We start from the raw sequence: 27,933 nt of genomic DNA, 5'->3' as shown, positions 1-27,933 counted from the left end.
TCGGGGTCGAGTTGTCCCCTGGGCAGAGCATCGGCCCTCACACTCTCCTTTCTGGCTATATGGGAGACCCATAGGGCCGTGCCAGATTCTGCAGCTGTGGTGACGGTCTCCCATGCCAGACGGCACAATCTCTCTGCCCTGGAGTCCTGAGAGCGAGGCGGAAGTACATGAAACCTGGTTATCTTTGCAAATAGAGTGTTGGGGCCGATCCTTTGCCCTGCTGACGCCACTGTGGTGCAGGAAAGTGGTTTCTCTGTATATGCTGCTAAAGAAGTCAAGGACAGTGGCCTGTATGATAACCTTGTTAGCGCCTGCAGTACAGCAGCACTCGCAGTACTGCTTGCATTACCACAGTACCGCTGATGACCCCTTTAGTTATCAACCAGTTGCAATCAGAAAACCTCTGAAGAAAAGTAATGCCTTGATGATGTAGACCTAAGCTGTACCCTGTAGGGAGGTTTAATGGAGGTTCTTTCCATGAAAAATAATATTAATAATAATATTGAGGGTTGAACTGCGCCGGCCTATCTATCGATAACGAAGCCAGAGGCGCTAGCAATATTACCCTGGTCAACAATAACCTGTTAAACAGAGAGAAATCCCTCCTGGATGGAAAGACGCAATGGAGATAAAGTGCCTTGCCCAAGGAAACAACAGAATGATCTGGCCAGGACTAAAACCTGCAAGCCTTAGATCACCAGTACACTGCCTACACCGCTTGACCACAGTGCTCTCCAAAAATTGAGTACTGAATGGATAGTTTGCTTCATCAGAGTCTTAATCAATGCTACAGCTGCTATGTGGCTTTTACAACTACAGTATATGTATGTATTTGTGTATGTAATTTAGATCATCCTGCAAGTAGGAACTTGTGAAGAAGCCTCATTGGCTTATCAAAGCCGCAAGCTGACCAAAGTCAGTCTCGTACATTCATATTTTAATGTCCATGACTATGAATTGTCAACAGCTCTGTAACTGGACAACATACATTAATCTTGGGGTGACTTGAACCGGGGACCTTTTGATTGGAAGGCACCGGGTTTAACCACTGAGCTAACTAAGCTACAGCCCTACTCACCAGGAACAAACTCCCAACAGGGGATGTGTAGGGTGGGTTTGTAGAAATTCCACCTCATAAATCCTGGCTGTTTAACGGAGTCCAGGGAGTTACTCAGCAAACACAAAGGCGTTACTAAATGTTTAGTCTTTTGCTATGATAGCGTTATTAGAGGTGTTAGAAATATGTTACCGAAACCCTTTAGGGGCTATTATTTCAAAACAATTTCCGTTAAGACATTAATATAACATTAATATAACGTAATATCTCATAGACATCTTATGTCAACGTTTTATCAACACCACATTTAACGTAATAAACACGTATTGAATGTTATGATAACGTACCCGTTACTTCTCAAATCTCTTCCTGTCGAGATGTGTCCATTTCGTAGTGCAGTAAAGGTATCTAGCTTCCTATTGAAACCACCTAGCGCCTAGGCTAGTCAAGACTAGGCCATCAGGTGCTACGAAATGCAACTCTGCTTAAGATGTCGGAACATCGAACATTGTTCATAAAGCGCATGCTGTATGTTCGGAGCGTGTTAGCGCTTGTAACTTGCTGGGGTTGTATCCTACCCCTTTTTCAACTTACTAACGCGTTTGTCTTGGTAATTCACCAAAGAAATAGGAAGAAAGGCTTATTCCATAGGATCGCTCACGTAGTCGATAGCTCGTTGCAGTAAAAGTTGAGCTTACACGTGTCAAGCCAGGTGGCTGCTTGGCCCCCCCCCCCTCCTCTCTTAACAAATGTGCCTCGTTGTACCTTTTTTTCTGGCAGTTTGCCAAGGATCTATGAGCGTTATGTTTCCTGGCACTTTGCCAAGTCTCGAGAAAGTTCTCTTCCTAGCAGTTTGCCAAGGTTTTAAAGTAAACGGAATACTGTAAGTCATGAGAACCGATTTAAAACCCCTCAGTCTTACGCATTTTAACATGTTCTGGAAGTGGGTTCACCAGTGTTTTAAACGACAGTGTTTTTAAACACAAGTAAGATTTTAACCTAGGCAAATGGCGATGAATTATGATTAGAGAGGAGTATAATTAGCGAGGAGAATATGACCCATGAGTGTCTGCAGGTACTCGATAAATAAACACACATTTGGGATGTGTAGTGGTAGCGGTGTTTTTCCGCAAATGATTCGAACCTGTCGTCGCCGCTCAAGCTGCTAGTTCCGGGGGGGGGGGACACTCCCCCTATTCTGGGAAGCGGGAGTAACCGTCCTCTGTAACCCCGAAATCTAGGGGTCGACCTCGTCGTCTAGGCCGGACAGGTTGCCCGACGCTCTGCAAACCAGGTCGTCCTTGCCGGGGAACAAATCAGGTTCCATTCTTTGGTCTGGGATTGATCGTGGTGTCGCGGCCGGGCTGGCCGTGGGTTGCGATCGCTCCTCGGCACCGATGTCTGTGTTCGGTGTCTGGGGATAAGTATTTCTCCCTTTGCCGTGGGAACCTGGCTCGGGGCTGGTTCTCTTTTCGGATTGGGCGCTTGCCCCTGCTACCCCGTTCTGGGGGCCCGGCATTGGTAATCTCGTCGGTTCCCGGCCTCAGGACCGGCCGCGGCTCCGGTTAGGGGGTCTGCGGGCCGGGCTTCTGCACCTGCTACCCCATTCTGGGGGCCTAGCAGTTGTTAATCTCGTTGTAAATGTTGTTGTAGTTGTAAATGTTATTGTAAATGTCGCAGTTGTAAATGTTGTTACTCTCGTAGGCTCCCGACTTCGGGACCAGTTTTGGATCCCGTTTGGAGATCTGCGGACCGGGCTTCTGCCCCTGCGCCCCCGTTCTCGTCGGGCCCGGGCCCTCCGGAGCCAATCTCTGAGGACCCAGCAGTCGATTGTATAGCTCTGGTTCCCGGCTCCGGGGGCGGTCTCGGATCTGGAGTGAAAACTCGGTTCTGCCTTCCCTTCGAGTCTCGCCGGACCCGGGTCTCGCCGGACCCGGGGCCTCGCCGGACCCAGGCTCCCGGAGCCCGTCTCTGTGTGCGTACCACGCCGGGTACCACCACGCCGGTATTCCTCGACCCGGACATTCTGTCCTTTCCGGTGGTATTTTTTTTTTTTTTTTTTTCTCGCCGGACCCGGGCTCCCCGGAGCCTGCTATGGGACCGGCTCCGTTTCAGCGACCCCTCGGTCGTACTCTCTCTCTCGGACCCGAGCTCTCCGTGGCCTGTAGCCCGCGCTCCATGGGTCTCTCTTGCTGCGACCCGGACTGAGACGTTGCCTCTAGCCCGGCCGAGCCGTGCCTCTTCTCAAGAGGTCTTTTCTTGGCAGGAGCCTTGCTCCTGCCCTTCCCTCTGGCCGTAATCAACCGGACGTCGCCGGGACCGTTAGGGGTACTCTTTCTCTCTCTCTCCACCTCTCCTTCGGCCCTCTCCTGGCCACTTTCCTCCACCTCTCTCACCACTTCTCCCTCCTCCTCTCTCTCTCTCTCTTGTCTCTCCTATATCTTTTTCTGGGGCACCGATGGCCTAAGGAATCAAGTCCAGCCTGCCCTAAAGCTTGCTTCTTAGACTCGTAAGCCACTGGTCTATCTAGTGCCACTGGGCTGGCGAAAAATTTATGCAGACCAGGCATGGGTCCCGTCTGGTGTAGGTTCTACACTTAGGACACAAATCGTGTTCGACCCAGGTTCTGCCTGGCCGAAACATCGAAAGTTAAAAAAAAAACTTCAGCTGGTTACGAGACAAACTAAAACGCCCGAATTAAGGAAAGACTAACTCTTAAGCTTACGGAAAAATGCAAACTAGCAAGAGAACGGGAGAGAACGGGAGGTACATAACGGTGAGTAGAGGTACGTAGCGTAACCTAGCAACGGCAAAATACGAAAAACGCTATGAAGTGGCCTAACAAAATCAACACAAGCTGAAAAAGAACATGAGAGAGCGAAATATAGAAGAAGAAATCGTGAATAGAAATACAATGTAGACATGCTATGAACATGAAAATACAACGACACGCCTATAGCGTGGGGAAGGGAAATTGGCGGGAAACCTAGGCAGTTCGCGGAACTGCTACCCCCGCAAAAAACCTAAGGGCGGAAACGCACTAGGAATAAAAACAGTCCCCAAAACCCTCCCTTTCAACAAAAAAGGATACTTATCGGGCTGGAAAGGACTGCAATACTCCTAAGAATCCGAGGAAAGAAACTTCCAAAGATCGCTAAAGAAAACCAAGACGAAATCCAAGGGAAATATATCCACAAGAAATTCACGTGAAGACACTTTTAATGGTAGAATGAGTAGTGAGGAGTGACCGAGGGGGGGGGGAGGGGTTCGGTCATAGAGGGCGCACAGTGTTATTATTTTACCAGGACTTTATAGGCACGGTAGAATGAGGTGCTAAGGTTGTGAGGAGACAGGTAAGCGAGGAGCGAAGTAAATTTCTATATTGTATATCAACAATGAATTTATATGGTTTATTGATTCACTTTATTCTACTTCTTGCAGACATCTGATGATGATAATGACAAAGCTATCTATGAAGAAAATGATTCCAATGTATGTACAGTACTACCCTTGCAGTTAATTATTTCAAATCACACTTTTTCAAAAAACAATTGAGTCTCCTAATATTCCAGTTACAATGCAGATAAATGAATGGAATGGAAATATCACTTGAACTTAATAAGAACCATGATGGCATTAAATTTCATGCATGAGAAGAGTTAAGGCAATCTGAGTGAATCTCATAGTATATACCAGAACATATATATAGAGAGGCAACATTTCATCAATATGAAGAATTTCTTTCTCACCAATAAATGGAGACCTATTAAAGTAGAATCATGAAGCAAACAAACATACCCTTAACTACCTTTAAGTATTAGGCATTAGTGTTGTATTACTGTAGTTCCACTAAAATTAGATCAAAATAATAGTCCTTATATTCTTCATAGAAACAACATAAGGAAGCGGTACATATATCCTCCAATCTAAATTATCTGTATGAAATGATGGAAGTCTGCAGTTGCACCACAACTGACAGTGAGTATGGGTACCACTGACCTACAACTGTATGTTAGTACAATGCATGCATGTGTGTCGCTCAAAAGTATGCATAAAAAATCGTGTGTGGAAGTAGTGTTACATATAGGATTTAAAAAAATAGTTGATGAGATTTTCATGTCATGGTCTGTCAATTAAACCCAACTTCTGTTTGTATAGGAACAAAGCACACTAGTGTCAGTGGCGTAACTCTCATGCTCTCGGGGGGGGGGGGGAGGCAAACCTCCAGGCACCCGGGCTAAGGGGCACCCAGGCCTGGATACCCTTTCAACACGATAATACTTTGTTTGCATGGCTATAATGGCTTAGGAAGAGAAGTAGAAACCTTTACCCACTTTACGCTTTTCACCCTATAAATATCAAAACCTTGAAAAAAATCCAGAATTTATAAGCATTATGATATGGTCAGGCCACAATCAGGGCCTATCAGTAGACTAGCAGCGAGTGACGAATCTTTGAAAGTACAGAAATTGGAAAAGATGAATACATTACTTTTAAGGCTAACTATTTTTACAACTTAACATGATTAGTTCATTAAAACATGAATTAAAATTGATCTAAAGTTCACAATCATTTGTAAGTTACAATCATTTGTAAGTTACAATCATTTTTAAGTGGCTATATGGCTTTCAAAACCAAAATTAATTTACTGTGCTGCACCATGCACACCATAGGTCAGAGGCGTCCCAATCCGTCGCTTTTGCACTGGGCACCCCAAACCAACGTTACGCCACTGTGTAGTGGTTAGTAACCAGCATTTATTCCATTTTAGCACAAAACATACACAAGATTAACCAAATATCATATTTACTCTAATTGCATAGATTTAGCATACAGTCTCCTACTATATGACAGTCTGTATACAATATTTATGTGAGTGCGCAACTTAATTTAGTGAGGTGCAAATTGACCAATCAGCATTTGCGACACCCACAATAGGATTTCACTCCACAAAAATCTACACATGAATTAACAAATTGACAAATTAATAGCATTTCTCCATAGCGTTAGATTGTAGTTCAATCAAATAAGTTTTTTGCGGGCTGCAATTAATTCACACAAAAAGTTTGTGTTTTCAGAATTAAATTTGATTAGAAAATCTTTGAAACAGTGGCCCCATCAGAGCAAACATGTCCCAACGATTGGTACCTTGACACCTGTTTTTACTACAAAGCAAAAACAACAACACACGGAGTGTTTACGTTCAGTCACAGTTGTTAAACAATAACAGGAATTCATGTTCTTGTGTAACGACATATGACATGGCAGTTTGTCGCAATCAGGGATGTTCTTGGCCCCTAACTATAGTCACTTTACATGTACCTGATTTGCAAATCAATATTAACATAGTCCTAATACATGCACATGGTTTTGTGTTTGTCTTAGCCCAGTGGCACTTCTATTAGATTGAATATGGCATTTGCCACTTTTAAAAAAACATGCATAAAGTTACTGATGGACATTTTTTTCAAAGCTAACAAAATAACTAGATTATTGCACTACAGTTGGTATTCTAAGACTGTCATGCCAAAAAGTAAGATATTATATACCGATTCCCTAGAAACTCTATGGAAAGCAGTGGCGGATCCAGGATTTCTGAAACGAGGGGCCCTCTTAATTTTCGCAAGGGGGTGGGGGGACCCGCTGGTCCTGCCCTTGGAAAGTTATGCATAGCTTGCCATTTGAGATGCATTATACAGTACATGTAGTTCAAGGAAATTCTGTATTTGTATTAAATTTTCATGTCTTTTTACATTAGATTCCAAAAAGGCTAAGGAAACTTAGACAATTAAGAAGCTACTCTAAAGATGATGCTGTCGAAAGTGATTTTGTACCATTTGATGAAGAAAGCGACACCTCTTCAGAAGAAGATGCTAACACATCAGATGAAGGCTATGCTGCTGATGAGAATCAACCCAGTACTAGTAATAAGGTATGTGTATTATCAACAGAGTACACTGCCCCAGAGGAAAAATCAAAAAGAGCTTGGAACAGACAACACTACTGCATCTACTGTGAGAAAACTGTTCTACAAATAGCACGACATTTCAAAACTCATCATTTTGATGAATCATTGGTGATTAAGGCCTTAAATGAACCTAAAAAGTCAAAGGAACGAAATGCCATTTTTGAAGAATTAAGAAAAAAGGGGGACCATGCCCACAATATAAAAGTCTTCAAAGAAGGAAAAGGTCAACTTTTGGTGTATAAAAGACCACAAATGGGGCTACTGGATGCAGAGGATTTCATTCCTTGTCCAGATTGTCACGGATATTTTGCAAAAAGATCTCTCTGGAGACACCAGAAAAATTGCACCTCAGAATCTAAAAATGAAAGTAAACAAACCTTGGGCCTTCGGAGAGCTGCCAGAGTACTGCTTCCCACAAAGGCAGACTGCAGTTCAAAACTGCAGAACATACTTGCAGGTATGAAGGCTGACAATATTGTATTAACAATACGTGCAGATCCTTGGTTATGCAAATTGGGGGAACACTACATCAATGACAGCCCAAATGCACACTACATTGTATCAGATAGGATGAGATCTGTTGCACGTCTTCTTCTCGAGACCCAAAAGCTAAATTGTGCCATAAAATCAGCTAAAGATTTAGTAAATCCATGCCATTTTGATAATGTAATTTCAGGTGTGAAGGGCTGCTGTGGGTTTGACGATGCATCGCAAATGTTTGCCACACCATCATTGGCTAAAAAGCTAGGTCAAAGCTTAAATGTGCTGGCAGATATAAGTATTGCAGAAGCAATAAAAGCTGCAGATGCTTCACAAGAGAACATGGCCGAGCAATTCTTAAAGCTTAAGAAATTGCAGTGGAACAAGAAAATTGCCACTAAAATCTACAAACAGCAAAGCAAACAAAAGTGGCAAAAGCCCCCTAAAATACCACTAACAGCTGATACTGTGAAATTGTATCAACTATTATCATGTAACATAAAAGAGACAAAAGAAAGTTTGAAAACAGAGGTAACAACATCGCTATGGAGGGAGTTGGCCTCACTAACTCTTACACAACTGATAATGTTTAACAGACGTCGACCTGGGGAAACCCAGAATCTTAAACTGGAAGATTACAAACAACAAACAGGGCAAAAAAAAGACTTTCAAGATGAGATATATGATTCACTTCCAGTAGCACAAAAAATTGCCTCAAAAAGGCTAAGCCTAATAATGACAAGGGGTAAGCGAGACCGCGGTGTTCCAGTAATGCTAACCCCCAACATGAAAGATTCAATAGAAATACTGAACAACACTAGGGAACTTGCTGGTGTTGATCCCCAAAACCCTTACATCTTTGCATGCCCATCAGGGGAGTCTCTACAGCCTCTTCGTGGATATGATTGCCTGCATAAATATGCACAACAGTGTGGGGCTCAAAATCCTGAACGCCTTACAGCCACAAATATGAGGAAGCATCTTGCTACATTGTCACAAATTTTGAATCTTTCAGAATCAGAATTAGAACAACTGGCTAATCACTTGGGGCATAATATCAGTGTTCACAAAGAATACTACCGCCTTCCACAAGATGTGATATTTCTTGCGAAAGTCAGCAAACTGTTACTTACTGCTGAAAAGGGCCATATTCATAAGTATCAAGGAAAAGCTTTGGCAGATTTTGAAATAGATAATAAAGAACTCTTGTCAGATAGAGAAATGTCTGATGAGAATGAAAGTGAGATAGATGAAGTTGAAACTCAAGAAATACCTGATAGCCAGGCTCATACAACTGTCAATACAAAATACAAAAAGAGAGTAATATCCTCAAGAACAAAATGGAGTAAACATGAAGAAACGGCTGTCATGAATGACCCACAGCTTAAGAAAGCCATCAAAACCATGCATCCTCCTGCATACAAAGCATGTCATGATGCAAGAGAAAACAATGCCTGTTTGCAAAATAGGTCAATTACACAAATCAAATCCAAAGTTTGGAACATTATACAGAAAAAATCTAAAGCACAGTTACAAAAGGAGCATTAGGACCTTTACACTTAACCAGTTTCCAGGGTTGTATTCTTCTTTGTCCAAGTGTGATCTCAGACAAGTCATTTTGAGAGAAAAAAGTAAACTGACATTGTATTCCCTATTTGAATCTAAATTGTGATAAAGAATGGTCTGTTCTAGATAACATCTTAATCTCAAATTCAATGCCTGGATTCTGGATTATATACACACCATCTCTTCCATTTAAATAGCCTGTGTTGTACATTTGTTAGTGATATATAACCAAGAGGTATATTTTCAAGTGAGCTACTGTACAGTAGTGTAGTAAATAATAGCTGAGCAAAATGTGCAACAAATAATGAGACATATATATAGCTTCAAGATTACCATGTTGTATTCTATATCACAGTATGGTACAAATGGGATAAATTAGCATGTTGAAAACACTACAAATTCGCAACAATATAATGCTTCTTACTGATTTGCCATTGTAATAGTTGATGATACTGGAAAATGTGAACAAACATTTACTCATTACTGCCAGCGAATTTATTCAGAAAAATCTTCACACTCCAATATTAAGGATATCACACACCCTTGCATATTGCCTAATTATAACATCATGATGCATGGTTGCACCAAGTGAGCTTTCATGCATTAATTGGGAGCTACAGTATTCAATACAGTTTGCACTTATTTGTAAGGAGTCTGATGTCAATACTGGAAATGCTTGGAGGAATCAAACATTTAATGCTGCATGATTGCATAACCAAGGATCTGCATTGTTATACTAGTACAATATTGGCAGCCGGCCTATACAAATACAATTTATATAAAAAAGTATAAAAAAAGGAATGAAAACCTGTCAGAAATACTTCCAGCCATTAATGACATGATAATAAGATTTTATTCTGAAATATAAGATACAACATTATTTTTAATTAGTGTCTGATAATCAAAAATTTAATTCTAGCAATACTGATCGATCCCGAACTGATCTTTTTCGGTTTCATGGGTTGGATCACATTTGGACAGGATGTCCACTTGCAGTTGGAGATATGTATGTGTGGAAAAGAGGGGTGGGAATGCGGAGTAGAGAGATGCCTCACTAACATACCATATGATGATGAAACAACATATTTTTGATCAATTTGCCTTTTTATTGTTTTTTTGGTTCAATTTATATGAACTTATATGCAGTATTGACATTTACTTTCATACATGTACATGTACTCTATTATGCCACATACAGTACACCAGAAAAGTACTGTAAGGAGGAGGTCGACCATGACCTCTGAATCTGTCCTAGCAGCTAACTTTACCAGTGAAATAGCATTGCAACAAGGAATTTGAACCGTTGACAGTTTTATTAATAATTATACAATCTACATTTTCACTCAAAATTGTACATATATTCATGGATTGAAACACTACAATTAACAATGAAATTCAATATTTGTAAATGTGTTTGTATGCATATACTGTAGATTTGTACATTTTCAATAAAAAGTCCTTTTACCATGCTGTCAATATTAATTCGAACAACCAAGATAGCATTCACATAACAATATTTGTATGTTTAAACTTCAACAGTTAAAGTTAAACAGTTGATTACATTTTTATAGTTAATCACACATTATTATTCTACTTGTTAAATGAATTCAAATTGTGTATTCTGTTCTTTTTATAGATGTTTCTCATTCTTTCTCTGTTTACACATTATTGAAAATACCAAATTTAAGTACTGAAATGAGTGCTGAATATCACAAATGTGAGTGCAATGTTTTTTAAGTCATGTAGATTTTGTAATGTTAGTTTTGTGCAAACTCTTGGAAAAAGTAATTTCTATGTCCCACAATATGATTAGGCAAGCAATATTAAATTTTGAATTACTTCAGTGCATCAATGTTGGATACATATTTTAAAGTCAATGCATGTGTATTTTATGCATTAGTAAATTAGTTAATTTCATGAAAAGGCAATATGCTACTCAATATATTTACTGTATAATTTCATTAACATTTTAATTGACTTTTCTACTGATTCTGGAAAAAATGAAGCCCAGACATCCATGGTAATAATTGAGAATGTACTACAGATGAAGTCTTGCCAAGGGGGTGGATCCAGAAGTTTATTTTGGGGTCCCCCATCCATAGTTTAATTTAGCAGTGCCAGGTTTAACAGGGATGCAATTAAATTAGAATCCTGCATTTAAATACTGAAACATTACTTTAATGTGATAAAATTCAATGCTTAATGATTTATATATGTTAATTGTGTGCCACACTTCGAAAAAGAATAATTCAATATTTTACAATATTATTGGAAATGTGGCAAAGTCAATATAAAATTTGAGTCTTGCATTTCATTATGTACAAAGTTTGAACTCATTCAGTCATGTAAATATCATTTCAGCATTGATGATATACTTTATGATAGTGCAAATTTAAGATTTGTTTGAATGTAGTAGTACTTAATTCATTTTGTTGGGTAGAAATGGCTTATTAACTTGAGGGTATATAGATCCAGTGAGGAGCATTTTTTATCAATTTTTTTATTGCTTCTTAGTGTCAATTTATATGAACTTTATGCAGTATTGCCATTTACTGGCATTTCATACCCCATTACACAGTACACCAGAAAAGTACTGTGAAGATCAGCTCAACCATGCTCTCTGGATCTGCCCTTGCAGCTAACTACCACTGAACTGTAACCATGATTGAACCATTGACTGTTGTATCACACATATTACATTTTATTGAAATTTAATAACTGTAACATCTGCTTTTTTTACTTAATTTGTACATATATATTCATGCATTTAAGCACTAAAATTAACAATTAAATGTTTTGAATTTATGTAGATTCAATGAAATTCTTCAATTTATATTACATTTGTACATATATATTCATGCATTTAAGCAATAAAATTAACAACTAAATGTTTTGAATTTATGTAGATTCAATGAAATTCATCAATTTATATTACATTTTCAATAAAAAATGTCCAGTGACAGTACATCTTGTTGTCAATATTAATTCTAACAATCAAAATTGTACCACTCACTTGAACAATATTTGTATTTTTATACTTTGTTTAACAGTTGAGTTATTTTAGTTAATTAATCCTTTCAGGTTGACATTGTATTATTCTGCTTGTTATTAAAATTTTAAATTGTAAATTAACAATGAAAAAATGTGTTCTTTTCATTTCTGTTCCAGTGTATAAAAATGGTGTTAAGGTCAACTATGAACTAGTGCTGGCCTCAATCAGCTGTTGGCTGAGATGATGGGATATAGCCACCATCCCAAATCTGGGTTGTTCACCTTGCATCTAAGATATTACCTAGTTGGAATTGAAACAAATCCAACTTTTGGCTATCAGCTAGGAAAATGCTAGTGGGATGATTTCATTTGGTATATTTTATTGAGCATTGTTTTATTCAAATCAATTGCAATGGTGTTATTAAGGGATATATTGTCTAGCACATTTGTGGTTGTATTGTCATCATTGCCACTTAGTCTACAATGTTAATAGGATTACTACGATACTTTGTATGAAATTTGTTTGAAATTATAGCATTAAACATTACAACATGATTAGAAGCTGTGCTGTAATTTAGAATCTATACTCGAAAATGGCACTAATTGACTTACTTTCAGCATGGCCAATGTTTTTTCACATCAACCACACCGATATAGAGTTAGGCAAGGGTGGATACAGGGGGGGGGGGGCAACTGGGGGCAATTGCCACTCCTTCACGATTTTGGGTTCAGACACTTGGACACTCGGGACCTAGAAATGGACAGTCTGGACTTAGAAATGGACAGTCTGGACCTGAAATTGGACGCTCGGGACCTAATAGTAGACAGTCTGGACCTAATGAATAATGGACAGTCTGGACTTGATAGCTTATTCCTCCTGTCTCAGAAACGGACCCCTAGGTAAAACTTTAAAGTGCCCTCATTACAGGAGTAAACGACTTGAAACAAGTTTAAGATCATCACTTGATAGTACGCATCGAGTTACATCACGACACCAATTTATGTCCCGAAAACTATGTCGAATATGCTAACCCTAAGCTAACCCTAGCTAACCCACATTTAACGTAAACACGTAATGAATGTTATGATAACGTACCCGTTACTCCTCAAATCTCTCCATGTCGAGACGTGTCAATTTCGTAGTGTAGTACAGTAGAAGTATCCAACTTCCTATTGAAACCACCTAGCGCATAGCCACGACTAGGCTATCAGGTGCTACAAAATGCAACTGTGCTTAAAATGTCGGAACATCGAACATTATTCATGAAGCGCATACTGTATGCTCGGAGCGCTTGTACCTTCGCTGGGGTTTTATCCTACCCCTTTTCCAACTTACTAACGCGTTTGTCTTGGTAATTCACCCAAAAAGTAGAGAGAGAGGCTTATTCCATGGGATCGCTCACGTAGTCGACAGCTCGTTGCAGCAAACGTTGAGCTTACACGTGTCAATCCAGGTGACTGCTCGCCCCCCCCCCCCCCCTCTCATAACAAATATACAGCGCGGGTATATCTTCTTGGCAGTTTGCCAAGGTACTAAAAAGGGCTTCGTTTTCCTGGCACTTTGCCAAGTTTCGAGAACGTTCTCTTCCTGGCAGTTTGCCAAGGTACTACGAGACTGTACTAGAATCGCTTCAGTTTTGCGCATTTTGACATGCTCTAGAGGGGGTTCCACAAGCGTTTTAAACAACAAAACACAAGTAAGGTTTCAAACCTAGACATATGGCGATGAATTATAATGAGAGAGAAGTATAATTAGCGAGGAGAATATGACCCATGAATGCCCAGGAAATCTATGTCATGTCCTGGTTTCTGCTGGTACTCGTTAAACACACATTTGGGATGTGTAGTGATAAATGGTGTAGCGATTGCAGTGTCTTTCCGCAATTGATTCGAACCTGTCGTTGCAGCTCAAGCTGCTAGTTCCGGGGGGCAACACTCCCCTGATGAAAGAGACTTTTCCCCCTCTTGGAAGCGGGATTAACTTTGAGGCTGGGGATACGTATATCTCCGTTTGCCGTGGGAACCTCGCTCGGGCCGGCTTTCTTTTCGGATTGGGCGTTTGCCCTTACTACCCCGTTCTGGGGGCCCAGCAGTTGTTGATCTCATCGGTTCCCGGCTCCGGGACCGGCTCCTGGGATCCGGAGTGGAACCTCGGTTCCGCACTCCCTGTGAGGGCTCGCCGGACCCGTGGTCTCGTCGGACCCGGGCCCCCGGAGCCCATCTCGGTGTGCGTACCTAGCCGGGTACCACTCCCCTCGACCTGGACATTCTGTCCGTTCCGGTCGGAATTTCAAATGGGCTATTTATTGGCCTTGAGCCTTGCCCTTGCCTTCACCCTTGGTCATAGAATCCGGACGGTGCCGGGACCTTGGGGGCAATATCTCTTTCTCCTCTCTCTCTCTCCTCCGGCCTCTCTCGCCGGACTCGGGCTCCCGGAGCCTATCTTCCTCAAAATAACCCCCCTATCATCCCAGGGAGGGATCGCTGGACCTCCCATCTACCACAACGTTTTAAGTTTTACCTCTTAAAGTGCCCCCAGTCAACAGGAGGGGGTTTCAAGAAGACGTATTTTTTCACAGTTTTCAAAACAAAAACACCTATTTTCCCATAAATAGAATTCATAATGATAAATAACCTTTCCTGATAAGAAAATTACACGGTCTTGGTAGCTAACGCAAGCTGATAGTCTCTGCTACTTACCCTGAAATGGTGTTGTCGCTGAAATCCCATGTGTGGGCGTGAGGAGGGTCCAAGAGAGGTCCAAAAGCGAGATTCCTCCTTATACTCTCATGTTAAATTTTGTATTTTTTCTGTTTTTTTCTCTCAAAATAACCCCCCTATCACCCTAGCGGGTTTCATCCGTATACTCTAACGTTAAATTATTGTCTAATTTCGGTGTTTTTCACAAAATAACCCCCCTATCACCCTAGGGGGATCGCACTCCAAATTATGTTACCATTTTGGACAGCAGACACCCTAGTGGTGGTACCCTGTCAAAATGGGCCCAAAAAGACCAGGCTCATGTGCGTGGTAAGGCCTGCAAAGTCCAAAAGCGGGTTTCCTCCGTATACTCTTATGTTAAATTATTGACTACTTTCGGTGTTTTTCACAAAATAACCCCCCTATCACCCTAGGGGGGATCGCACTCCAAATTATGTTACCATTTTGGACAGCAGACACCCTAGTGGTGGTATCCTGTAAAATTGGGCCAAAAATGGTCAGGCCCTGTGCGTGGTAAGGCCTGTAAGGTCCATAAGTGGGTTTCCTCCGTATACTCTAATGTTAAATTATTGACTTATTTCGTGGGTTTTCACAAAACAACCCCCCTATCACCCTTGGGAGGAATCGCACCCCCAATTATTGTACCATTTTGGACAGCAGACACCCTAGTGGGGGTACCCTGTCAAAATGGGCACAAAAGGGCCTGGCTCCTGTGCGTGGTAAGGCCTGCAAGGTCCAAAAGCGGGTTTCCTCCACTCTAACGTTAAATTATTGACTTATTTCGGGGGTTTTCACAAAATAGCCCCCCTATCACCCTCGGGAGGAATCGCACCCCCAATAATTGTACCATTTTGGACAGCAGACACCCCAGTGGGGGTACCCTGTCAAAATGGGCCAAAAAGGGTCAAGACCCTGTGCGTGGTAAGGCCTGCAAGGTCCAAAAGCGGGTTTCATCCGTATACTCTAACGTTAAATTATTGTCTAATTTCGGTGTTTTTCACAAAATAACCCCCCTATCACCCTAGGGGGATCGCACTCCAAATTATGTTACCATTTTGGACAGCAGACACCCTAGTGGTGGTACCCTGTCAAAATGGGCCCAAAAAGACCAGGCTCATGTGCGTGGTAAGGCCTGCAAAGTCCAAAAGCGGGTTTCCTCCGTATACTCTTATGTTAAATTATTGACTACTTTCGGTGTTTTTCACAAAATAACCCCCCTATCACCCTAGGGGGGATCGCACTCCAAATTATGTTACCATTTTGGACAGCAGACACCCTAGTGGTGGTATCCTGTAAAATTGGGCCAAAAATGGTCAGGCCCTGTGCGTGGTAAGGCCTGTAAGGTCCATAAGTGGGTTTCCTCCCAATACTCTAATGTTAAATTTTGTATTTTTTCGTTTTTTTTTCTCAAAATAACCCCCCTATCACCCTAGGGGGGATCGCACTCCCAATTATGTTACCATTTTGGACAGCAGACACCCTAGTGGTGGTACCCTGTCAAAATGGGCCCAAAAGGGCCTGGCTCCTGTGCGTGGTAAGGCCTGCAAGGTCCAAAGCGGGTTCCCTCCGTATACTCTAACGTTAAATTATTGACTTATTTCGTGGGTTTTCACAAAACAACCCCCCTATCACCCTTGGGAGGAATCGCACCCCCAATTATTGTACCATTTTGGACAGCAGACACCCTAGTGGGGGTACCCTGTCAAAATGGGCCCAAAAGGGCCTGGCTCCTGTGCGTGGTAAGGCCTGCAAGATCCAAAGCGGGTTTCCTCCACTCTAACGTTAAATTATTGACTTATTTCGGGGGTTTTCACAAAATAGCCCCCCTATCACCCTTGGGAGGAATCGCACCCCCAATAATTGTACCATTTTGGACAGCAGACACCCCAGTGGGGGTACCCTGTCAAAATGGGCCAAAAAGGGTCAAGACCCTGTGCGTGGTAAGGCCTGCAAGGTCCAAAAGCGGGTTTCATCCGTATACTCTAACGTTAAATTATTGTCTAATTTCGGTGTTTTTCACAAAATAACCCCCCTATCACCCTAGGGGGATCGCACTCCAAATTATGTTACCATTTTGGACAGCAGACACCCTAGTGGTGGTACCCTGTCAAAATGGGCCCAAAAAGACCAGGCTCATGTGCGTGGTAAGGCCTGCAAAGTCCAAAAGCGGGTTTCCTCCGTATACTCTTATGTTAAATTATTGACTACTTTCGGTGTTTTTCACAAAATAACCCCCCTATCACCCTAGGGGGGATCGCACTCCAAATTATGTTACCATTTTGGACAGCAGACACCCTAGTGGTGGTATCCTGTAAAATTGGGCCAAAAATGGTCAGGCCCTGTGCGTGGTAAGGCCTGTAAGGTCCATAAGTGGGTTTCCTCCCAATACTCTAATGTTAAATTTTGTATTTTTTCGTTTTTTTTTCTCAAAATAACCCCCCTATCACCCTAGGGGGGATCGCACTCCCAATTATGTTACCATTTTGGACAGCAGACACCCTAGTGGGGGTACCCTGTCAAAATGGGCCCAAAAAGACCAGGCTCATGTGCGTGGTAAGGCCTGCAAGGTCCAAAAGCGGGTTTCCTCCGTATACTCTAATGTTAAATTATTGACTAATTTCGGTGTTTTTCACAAAATAACCCCCCTATCACCCTAGGGGGATCGCACTCCAAATTATGTTACCATTTTGGACAGCAGACACCCTAGTGATGGTATCCTGTAAAATTGGGCCAAAAATGGTCAGGCCCTAAGCGTGGTAAGGCCTGTAAGGTCCATAAGTGGGTTTCCTCCCAATACTCTAATGTTAAATTTTGTATTTTTTCGTTTTTTTTTCTCAAAATAACCCCCCTATCACCCTAGGGGGGATCGCACTCCCAATAATGTTACCATTTTGGACAGCAGACACCCTAGTGGTGGTACCCTGTCAAAATGGGCCCAAAAGGGCCTGGCTCCTGTGCGTGGTAAGGCCTGCAAGGTCCAAAGCGGGTTCCCTCCGTATACTCTAACGTTAAATTATTGACTTATTTCGGGGGTTTTCACAAAACAACCCCCCTATCACCCTTGGGAGGAATCGCACCCCCAATTATTGTACCATTTTGGACAGCAGACACCCTAGTGGGGGTACCCTGTCAAAATGGGCCCAAAAGGGCCTGGCTCCTGTGCGTGGTAAGGCCTGCAAGGTCCAAAAGCGGGTTTCCTCCACTCATAACGTTAAATTATTGACTTATTTCGGGGGTTTTCACAAAATAGCCCCCCTATCACCCTTGGGAGGAATCGCACCCCCAATAATTGTACCATTTTGGACAGCAGACACCCCAGTGGGGGTACCCTGTCAAAATGGGCCAAAAAGGGTCAAGACCCTGTGCGTGGTAAGGCCTGCAAGGTCCAAAAGCGGGTTTCATCCGTATACTATAACGTTAAATTATTGTCTAATTTCGGTGTTTTTCACAAAATAACCCCCCTATCACCCTAGGGGGATCGCACTCCAAATTATGTTACCATTTTGGACAGCAGACACCCTAGTGGTGGTACCCTGTCAAAATGGGCCCAAAAAGACCAGGCCCATGTGCGTGGTAAGGCCTGCAAGGTCCAAAAGCGGGTTTCCTCCGTATACTCTAATGTTAAATTATTGACTAATTTCGGTGTTTTTCACAAAATAACCCCCCTATCACCCTAGGGGGGATCGCACTCCAAATTATGTGACCATTTTGGACAGCAGACACCCTAGTGATGGTATCCTGTAAAATTGGGCCAAAAATGGTCAGGCCCTGTGCGTGGTAAGGCCTGTAAGGTCCATAAGTGGGTTTCCTCCCAATACTCTAATGTTAAATTTTGTATTTTTTCGTTTTTTTTTCTCAAAATAACCCCCCTATCACCCTAGGGGGGATCGCACTCCCAATAATGTTACCATTTTGGACAGCAGACACCCTAGTGGTGGTACCCTGTCAAAATGGGCCCAAAAGGGCCTGGCTCCTGTGCGTGGTAAGGCCTGCAAGGTCCAAAGCGGGTTCCCTCCGTATACTCTAACGTTAAATTATTGACTTATTTCGGGGGTTTTCACAAAACAACCCCCCTATCACCCTTGGGAGGAATCGCACCCCCAATTATTGTACCATTTTGGACAGCAGACACCCTAGTGGGGGTACCCTGTCAAAATGGGCCCAAAAGGGCCTGGCTCCTGTGCGTGGTAAGGCCTGCAAGGTCCAAAAGCGGGTTTCCTCCACTCATAACGTTAAATTATTGACTTATTTCGGGGGTTTTCACAAAATAGCCCCCCTATCACCCTTGGGAGGAATCGCACCCCCAATAATTGTACCATTTTGGACAGCAGACACCCCAGTGGGGGTACCCTGTCAAAATGGGCCAAAAAGGGTCAAGACCCTGTGCGTGGTAAGGCCTGCAAGGTCCAAAAGCGGGTTTCATCCGTATACTATAACGTTAAATTATTGTCTAATTTCGGTGTTTTTCACAAAATAACCCCCCTATCACCCTAGGGGGATCGCACTCCAAATTATGTTACCATTTTGGACAGCAGACACCCTAGTGGTGGTACCCTGTCAAAATGGGCCCAAAAAGACCAGGCCCATGTGCGTGGTAAGGCCTGCAAGGTCCAAAAGCGGGTTTCCTCCGTATACTCTAATGTTAAATTATTGACTAATTTCGGTGTTTTTCACAAAATAACCCCCCTATCACCCTAGGGGGATCGCACTCCAAATTATGTTACCATTTTGGACAGCAGACACCCTAGTGGTGGTACCCTGTCAAAATGGGCCCAAAAAGACCAGGCCCATGTGCGTGGTAAGGCCTGCAAGGTCCAAAAGCGGGTTTCATCCGTATACTCTTATGTTAAATTATTGACTAATTTCTGTGTTTTTCACAAAATAACCCCCCTATCACCCTAGGGGGGATCGCACTCCAAATTATGTTACCATTTTGGACAGCAGACACCCTAGTGGTGGTATCCTGTAAAATTGGGCCAAAAATGGTCAGGCCCTGTGCGTGGTAAGGCCTGTAAGGTCCATAAGTGGGTTTCCTCCCAATACTCTAATGTTAAATTTTGTATTTTTTGGTTTTTTTTTCTCAAAATAACCCCCCTATCACCCTAGGGGGGATCGCACTCCCAATTATGTTACCATTTTGGACAGCAGACACCCTAGTGGTGGTACCCTGTCAAAATGGGCCCAAAAGGGCCTGGCTCCTGTGCGTGGTAAGGCCTGCAAGGTCCAAAGCGGGTTCCCTCCGTATACTCTAACGTTAAATTATTGACTTATTTCGGGGGTTTTCACAAAACAACCGCCCTATCACCCTTGGGAGGAATCGCATCCCCAATTATTGTACCATTTTGGACAGCAGACACCCTAGTGGGGGTACCCTGTCAAAATGGGCCCAAAAGGGCCTGGCTCCTGTGCGTGGTAAGGCCTGCAAGGTCCAAAAGCGGGTTTCCTCCACTCTACGTTAAATTATTGACTTATTTCGGGGGATTTCACAAAATAGCCCCCCCCTATCACCCTTGGGAGGAATCGCACCCCCAATAATTGTACCATTTTGGACAGCAGACACCCTAGTGGGGGTACCTTGTCAAAATGGGCCAAAAAGGGTCAAGACCCTGTGCGTGGTAAGGCCTGCAAGGTCCAAAAGCGGGTTTCCTCCGTATACTCTAACGTTAAATTATTGTCTAATTTCGGTGTTTTTCACAAAATAACCCCCCTAACACCCTAGGGGGATCGCACTCCAAATTATGTTACCATTTTGGACAGCAGACACCCTAGTGGTGGTATCCTGTAAAATTGGGCCAAAAAGGGCCTGGCCCCTGTGCGTGGTAAGGCCTGTAAGGTCCATAAGTGGGTTTGCTCCCGATACTCTAATTAATGTTAAATTTTGTATTTTTTCGTTTTTTTCTCAAAATAACCGCCCTATCACCCTTGGGAGGAATCGCACCCCCAATTATTGTACCATTTTGGACAGCAGACACCCTAGTGGGGGTACCCTGTCAAAATGGGCCCAAAAGGGCCTGGCTCCTGTGCGTGGTAAGGCCTGCAAGGTCCAAAAGCGGGTTTCCTCCGTATACTCTTATGTTAAATTATTGTCTAATTTCGGTGTTTTCACAAAATAACCGCCCTATCACCCTAGGGGGATCGCACTCCAAATTATGTTACCATTTTGGACAGCAGACACCCTAGTGATGGTATCCTGTAAAATTGGGCCAAAAATGGTCAGGCCCTGTGCGTGGTAAGGCCTGTAAGGTCCATAAGTGGGTTTCCTCCCAATACTCTAATGTTAAATTTTGTATTTTTTCGTTTTTTTTTCTCAAAATAACCCCCCTATCACCCTAGGGGGGATCGCACTCCCAATAATGTTACCATTTTGGACAGCAGACACCCTAGTGGTGGTACCCTGTCAAAATGGGCCCAAAAGGGCCTGGCTCCTGTGCGTGGTAAGGCCTGCAAGGTCCAAAGCGGGTTCCCTCCGTATACTCTAACGTTAAATTATTGACTTATTTCGGGGGTTTTCACAAAACAACCCCCCTATCACCCTTGGGAGGAATCGCACCCCCAATTATTGTACCATTTTGGACAGCAGACACCCTAGTGGGGGTACCCTGTCAAAATGGGCCCAAAAGGGCCTGGCTCCTGTGCGTGGTAAGGCCTGCAAGGTCCAAAAGCGGGTTTCCTCCACTCATAACGTTAAATTATTGACTTATTTCGGGGGTTTTCACAAAATAGCCCCCCTATCACCCTTGGGAGGAATCGCACCCCCAATAATTGTACCATTTTGGACAGCAGACACCCCAGTGGGGGTACCCTGTCAAAATGGGCCAAAAAGGGTCAAGACCCTGTGCGTGGTAAGGCCTGCAAGGTCCAAAAGCGGGTTTCATCCGTATACTATAACGTTAAATTATTGTCTAATTTCGGTGTTTTTCACAAAATAACCCCCCTATCACCCTAGGGGGATCGCACTCCAAATTATGTTACCATTTTGGACAGCAGACACCCTAGTGGTGGTACCCTGTCAAAATGGGCCCAAAAAGACCAGGCCCATGTGCGTGGTAAGGCCTGCAAGGTCCAAAAGCGGGTTTCCTCCGTATACTCTAATGTTAAATTATTGACTAATTTCGGTGTTTTTCACAAAATAACCCCCCTATCACCCTAGGGGGATCGCACTCCAAATTATGTTACCATTTTGGACAGCAGACACCCTAGTGGTGGTACCCTGTCAAAATGGGCCCAAAAAGACCAGGCCCATGTGCGTGGTAAGGCCTGCAAGGTCCAAAAGCGGGTTTCATCCGTATACTCTTATGTTAAATTATTGACTAATTTCTGTGTTTTTCACAAAATAACCCCCCTATCACCCTAGGGGGGATCGCACTCCAAATTATGTTACCATTTTGGACAGCAGACACCCTAGTGGTGGTATCCTGTAAAATTGGGCCAAAAATGGTCAGGCCCTGTGCGTGGTAAGGCCTGTAAGGTCCATAAGTGGGTTTCCTCCCAATACTCTAATGTTAAATTTTGTATTTTTTCGTTTTTTTTTCTCAAAATAACCCCCCTATCACCCTAGGGGGGATCGCACTCCCAATTATGTTACCATTTTGGACAGCAGACACCCTAGTGGTGGTACCCTGTCAAAATGGGCCCAAAAGGGCCTGGCTCCTGTGCGTGGTAAGGCCTGCAAGGTCCAAAGCGGGTTCCCTCCGTATACTCTAACGTTAAATTATTGACTTATTTCGGGGGTTTTCACAAAACAACCGCCCTATCACCCTTGGGAGGAATCGCATCCCCAATTATTGTACCATTTTGGACAGCAGACACCCTAGTGGGGGTACCCTGTCAAAATGGGCCCAAAAGGGCCTGGCTCCTGTGCGTGGTAAGGCCTGCAAGGTCCAAAAGCGGGTTTCCTCCACTCTACGTTAAATTATTGACTTATTTCGGGGGATTTCACAAAATAGCCCCCCCCCTATCACCCTTGGGAGGAATCGCACCCCCAATAATTGTACCATTTTGGACAGCAGACACCCTAGTGGGGGTACCTTGTCAAAATGGGCCAAAAAGGGTCAAGACCCTGTGCGTGGTAAGGCCTGCAAGGTCCAAAAGCGGGTTTCCTCCGTATACTCTAACGTTAAATTATTGTCTAATTTCGGTGTTTTTCACAAAATAACCCCCCTAACACCCTAGGGGGATCGCACTCCAAATTATGTTACCATTTTGGACAGCAGACACCCTAGTGGTGGTATCCTGTAAAATTGGGCCAAAAAGGGCCTGGCCCCTGTGCGTGGTAAGGCCTGTAAGGTCCATAAGTGGGTTTGCTCCCGATACTCTAATTAATGTTAAATTTTGTATTTTTTCGTTTTTTTCTCAAAATAACCGCCCTATCACCCTTGGGAGGAATCGCACCCCCAATTATTGTACCATTTTGGACAGCAGACACCCTAGTGGGGGTACCCTGTCAAAATGGGCCCAAAAGGGCCTGGCTCCTGTGCGTGGTAAGGCCTGCAAGGTCCAAAAGCGGGTTTCCTCCGTATACTCTTATGTTAAATTATTGTCTAATTTCGGTGTTTTCACAAAATAACCGCCCTATCACCCTAGGGGGATCGCACTCCAAATTATGTTACCATTTTGGACAGCAGACACCCTAGTGGTGGTATCCTGTAAAATTGGGCCAAAAAGGGTCAGGCCCCTGTGCGTGGTAAGGCCTGCAAGGTCCAAAAGCGGGTTTCCTCCGTATACTCTAACGTTAAATTATTGTCTAATTTCGGTGTTTTTCACAAAATAACCCCCCTATCACCCTAAGGGGATCGCACTCCCAATTATGTTACCATTTTGGACAGCAGACACCCTAGTGATGGTATCCTGTAAAATTGGGCCAAAAAGGGTCACGCCCCTGTGCGTGGTAAGGCCTGCAAGGTCCATAAGTGGGTGTCCTCCCTATACTCTAATGTTAAAAATATTGTATTTTTTCAATTGTTTCTCAAAATAACCCCCCTATCACCCTTGGGAGGGATTGCATCCCCAATTATGTTACCATTTTGGACAGCAGACACCCTAGTGGTGGTACCCTGTCAAAATGGGCCTAAAAGGGCCTGGCCCCTTGTGCGTGGTAAGGCCTGCAAGGTCCAAAAGCGGGTTTCCTCCCTAGCCTTTTATGTAAAATTTTGTATTTTTTTCGGTTTTTTCTCGAATTAACTCCCCCTTTCACCCAGGGAGGGATCGCACCCCCTATTATTGTACCATGTTGGTCAGCAGACACCCTGGTTTTGGTACCACAATGAAAATATTACAATAATCACAATAATAATGATAATAATGATAATAATAATGAATATGCCAAATTGACCAAAGAAGGTTTTGAGCAAACTACTCTCTTCCACTTGAAAATGCCACATTAACCAATGCACTAATATAAGAGAGGGAACACGGGAAAAGTTTCGCGCGCTCCGCGCACGTATAGCACAGTATTTAGAGTACGATGGAAATGAACTTGACAAATGTGATACGGGGAGTCAGCCTAGTCAGGTATGTTTTAATTCCTCGCTTGCCCGATGGTAATACTCCAGATTCTTTGCACCAAGGTGTGTCATACAGCTCCCCACCCACCAAGACTGACACGCCCTCCCAAATTGGTCAAATGGTAGGCAGTATCCACTCTCTCTGGCTGATCATTTGGGAAATATCGCGCAATTCAGTCCAATATAACGTATGCGTTCCCGCGGGCAAATATGGTATATCCAAAAAAATTCTGTACGCATAGGTACACCATGGGTATGTATACCCACCTCATGACCCAAAGATGAAAAACTGAATAAATATATAAATGACATGAGCCGTCAGGGAAGTTTGTTGTTATTTTGGGCTCAGACGTGCATTCAGAATCCCCTCAATTTTTGTTTTCAGCTCAACTCAACATATATCACTTCCGCCATATGCACAACGTGCATGAAAATTCTCTGGCTATGCGCCCCATGTGTCAATAGTGTCTATTAGAAACTATTCCCAATAAGTTATTAGAAGGGGGGGGGGGGGAACGATGGTTGAGTTGCGGTGATAAATAGGTCGAGGTTACGGGCTTGGACGTGAAATGCATCTCAAGGGGATAGGATGCCGATTGCCGTAACTAATATGGTAAAATATATATAAAATTTAATAATGTTAACCCACAAAGACTGCATATTTCAGGGAAAATTAAGAGTGGCAAAAGTTTATCTAAATGCCACCATTTTACATGTAGGCACTACTGGGATTCAAAAAAAATTCAAAAGGGGAGGGTGTCACACCATCCCCTTATACTCCTCCCTCAGGCCACAATTCAGTGGCGCCCACCTGGTCGACTGCCCCCTAGATCCGCCCTTGGAGTTAGGGGTTTGGAATTGTAATTTTTTACCCTGTTTTAGCAGCCTCTATGATATGGAAATATAATATAAGGTTAGGGTATAAATTATGGTTAGGATTGATATGCAAGAACAAATTAAAATAACTTCTGGGTACAGAATCTAGTACCAAAAACAGTTCAGAGTACTGAAAGTCCTACATACACGGGGAATCACACACACTGACAATTGTGGAGCATCCAAATTGAGCTCAGGTATTTGACAAAAACACAGTTGTGGGGCATGGTAAAATTAGAGGGCGTTTTGAAAAAGTTTGGTTATTCCATAACTCACACTAAAAAACATTATGTAAATTCACTTCTAGGTCAAACTATCAATTGCTTTAAATTAACTCCTTAATGATATTTGATAATTTTAATGTGGAATAGGCAAAAACAGTTGTGGGGCGCCCCACAACTGCAGGTTACACAAAAATCGGATCAACAATTGAATGTGTGTGTCAGTTCTGCTGCCCCACAATGGTGTGGCATGTAAGAACACACACACACACACACGCCAACCTGACTGCATAGGTTCCTTTTGCTTAAAGCAAGGAACCAAAAATGGGTCTTAAGTAGACTTTTGAAAGTAGAAAGTTAATAGCATGTTCGAATGTGATCTGGTAACTTGTTCCAGAGATAAGACACAGAGTACTGGAAGCTTCTGTAACCATAGTTCTTCAACCGTGGTTTTGGAACAGTTAAATACGGTTTGTTGGAGGAACGAAGTGTGCGAGTTGGAGTATATGGCAAGAGAAGTTGTGACAGGTACACAGGCCGTTCAAGATGATGAGCACAGGTGAGAAGAAGTATTTTATACTGGATTCTGTAGCTGATAGGGAGCCAATGAAGTTCCTTCAGAAGTGGGGTGGTGCGGCACTTTCTTCCTTTCCTTTTCACAATACGGGCAGCGGTGTTTTGGATCTTTTGGAGTTTCTTGATGGTTGTATCAGGAAGGCCAAATAAAAGTGAATTTAGAAAATCAAGCTTTGATGTCACAAACGCATGGACCAGTATCTCGCAAGTCTTATTATCGAGGTAATTCCTCATCAAACTGATTTTCCTAAGTTGCCAATTTGCAGAACGACAGAGATTAGTAATGTGATTATCAAGTGACATGGTCTGGTCAAAATATGCAACAAGGTTTCTAACAGTTGAGGAGATATTAATTGAGTCTTTACCAACAGTAAGTGGTGGAAAATTAGGTGTAACTTCAGAGAAACGTGATCGAAAAACAATAAACTCTGTTTTATCACAGTTTAGTTTCAACTGATTAGTTGTAAGCCAAGTGTTTACAGCACTTATACAGGTTTCCATTTTATGAAAAGCATTTGGCACATGATCCTTATCGAAAGCAAGAAGTAATTGAGTATCATCCGCATAATGATGGAAATGAACACCATGGTGCCGAATAATATCACTCAACTCCGCAAGATATAAAGAAAAAAGAACAGATCCAAGTACAGAGCCCTGTGGTACACCAGTAACTAATGGACGAGGAGATGAGACAACATCTTCAATTTTCACCTGTTGATAATGCTCAGTAATATAAGAATTGAACCAGGATAGAACTGTACCACCTAATCGATACTTTGACTGCAGTCTTTCTAACAAACCCCAATGTATTCCTGAACTGTTTGGAACATGTTAAACTGATATTGCATGTCACTCCAGTGCAACTGTTAAGTTACTAAGAATAAAAGAAGAGAATTGAAGGTGTTCTTTGCCAAAACTGGATCATCGGGATTTGTAAACAACAGCCTCACTGTAACAGTATTACAGTAGTCAAAAGGAAAGCTTACTGGAATGCTATCTAGATACACTGTTCACCTCAATAGCATATCCAGTCCATTTAAAGGTTTGTGCATAGGTTGTTACAATGTATTAAAGACAGTTATAAGAGAAATGAGGTGGATAGGGGGCATATTTCATGATAAAACATTCAAATTTGTTGCTCGGCAGAGAACAACAACGTCAAATTACCTTATTCTCCATTGGTAGCAAGCACTGGTTCCTATAGTTACTACAGTAGATCTCCCATGGAAGCGCATCAGGATATCTCTTTCTGCTGTCAGAGTTGTTTGGGATTTGTTGTTACCTCATCTAACCAGTTGAGTCCATTGATACCACACCCATTCAAAGTATATCGCTGTGCATGCTGAGGACTTAGCACATCAACTTTCTCTGAAAATTGACAAAACAACAGAAAACTAATGAGGAGTTAGTAGGCTCAAAAACCCCTTGATGCACATTGGCAGAAGCAGAAAATGCATACCTTTGTGGATTATTTGCTAAATAAGACTCAAAACATTCTCTGTGCAAGGTATTAGCCCTCAGCAGAGGCTCCACTTAGGATACAGACCTCATACAACATTGTGCTGCAGCTGGTGTAGACTTGGTCTAGGATACTAACGTAGCGCCATTATGAACCTGAGGCCTAGGCCTAAGCTAACAACATTAGGGGTATTTCAAGCATTGAAACTGAGTTTTTGTCCTTAGTTAAACACCAGGAACTTCCAACTTTAACAAAAATAACTCAAAGTATGATTACCATGTACTTTAGGTGCCCACAGATGTCAAATTTCACTGAACTTAGTCGTTCACGTCAAACACACTGCAGGCATTTTGGTCTGATTCTGAAGGATTTTGAATTTCGTGCATTTGGCACCTACTTAGCAGATTCAAGGCAGGAATCATACTACGGAAGCTTTGGTAGGTCAAGGCTTAATGACCCAATATTTATTGGGGAGGAAAACTGGTTAGAAATGCTCAGAAGGCTACTCTAGCCTA

At 42.7% G+C, this 27,933-nt stretch overlaps 2 protein-coding genes across 7 annotated transcripts in view; one reads left to right on the top strand and one right to left on the bottom strand.

Annotated features, from left to right (window-relative positions):
• LOC139973540 (uncharacterized) overlaps positions 1 to 12,865 on the top strand; it is a 36,369-nt gene extending 23,504 nt beyond the window's left edge. The window contains exons 18-19 of one of the 2 annotated variants that reach the window (XM_071980292.1): positions 4,499 to 4,549; positions 6,816 to 12,865. In XM_071980292.1, coding sequence (XP_071836393.1) covers positions 4,499 to 4,549; positions 6,816 to 9,053 — 2,289 coding nt within the window. In that variant the 3' untranslated portion in view covers positions 9,054 to 12,865. The remainder of the gene's footprint in view (positions 1 to 4,498; positions 4,550 to 6,815) is intronic. The other variant, XM_071980293.1, reaches the window with a different exon arrangement.
• Positions 1 to 27,933, bottom strand: part of LOC139973549 (2-iminobutanoate/2-iminopropanoate deaminase-like) — a 64,417-nt gene that overhangs the window by 24,680 nt on the left and 11,804 nt on the right. For 4 of the 5 annotated variants that reach the window (XM_071980312.1, XM_071980309.1, XM_071980314.1 and 1 more), the window contains one exon: positions 27,127 to 27,327. Coding sequence is in view for 1 of the 5 variants with exons in the window: in XM_071980314.1 (XP_071836415.1) it covers positions 27,310 to 27,327 (18 nt within the window). In the remaining 4 variants the exon portion in view is untranslated. Of the gene's footprint in view, positions 1 to 27,126; positions 27,354 to 27,933 lie in introns of all 5 variants that reach the window. The other variant, XM_071980310.1, reaches the window with a different exon arrangement.

The sequence above is a fragment of the Apostichopus japonicus genome, chromosome 9, assembly GCF_037975245.1.
Source record: "Apostichopus japonicus isolate 1M-3 chromosome 9, ASM3797524v1, whole genome shotgun sequence".
In the NCBI taxonomy this organism is placed as follows: Eukaryota; Metazoa; Echinodermata; class Holothuroidea; order Aspidochirotida; family Stichopodidae; genus Apostichopus; species Apostichopus japonicus.
This window is presented reverse-complemented; position numbering and strand designations above follow the sequence as displayed.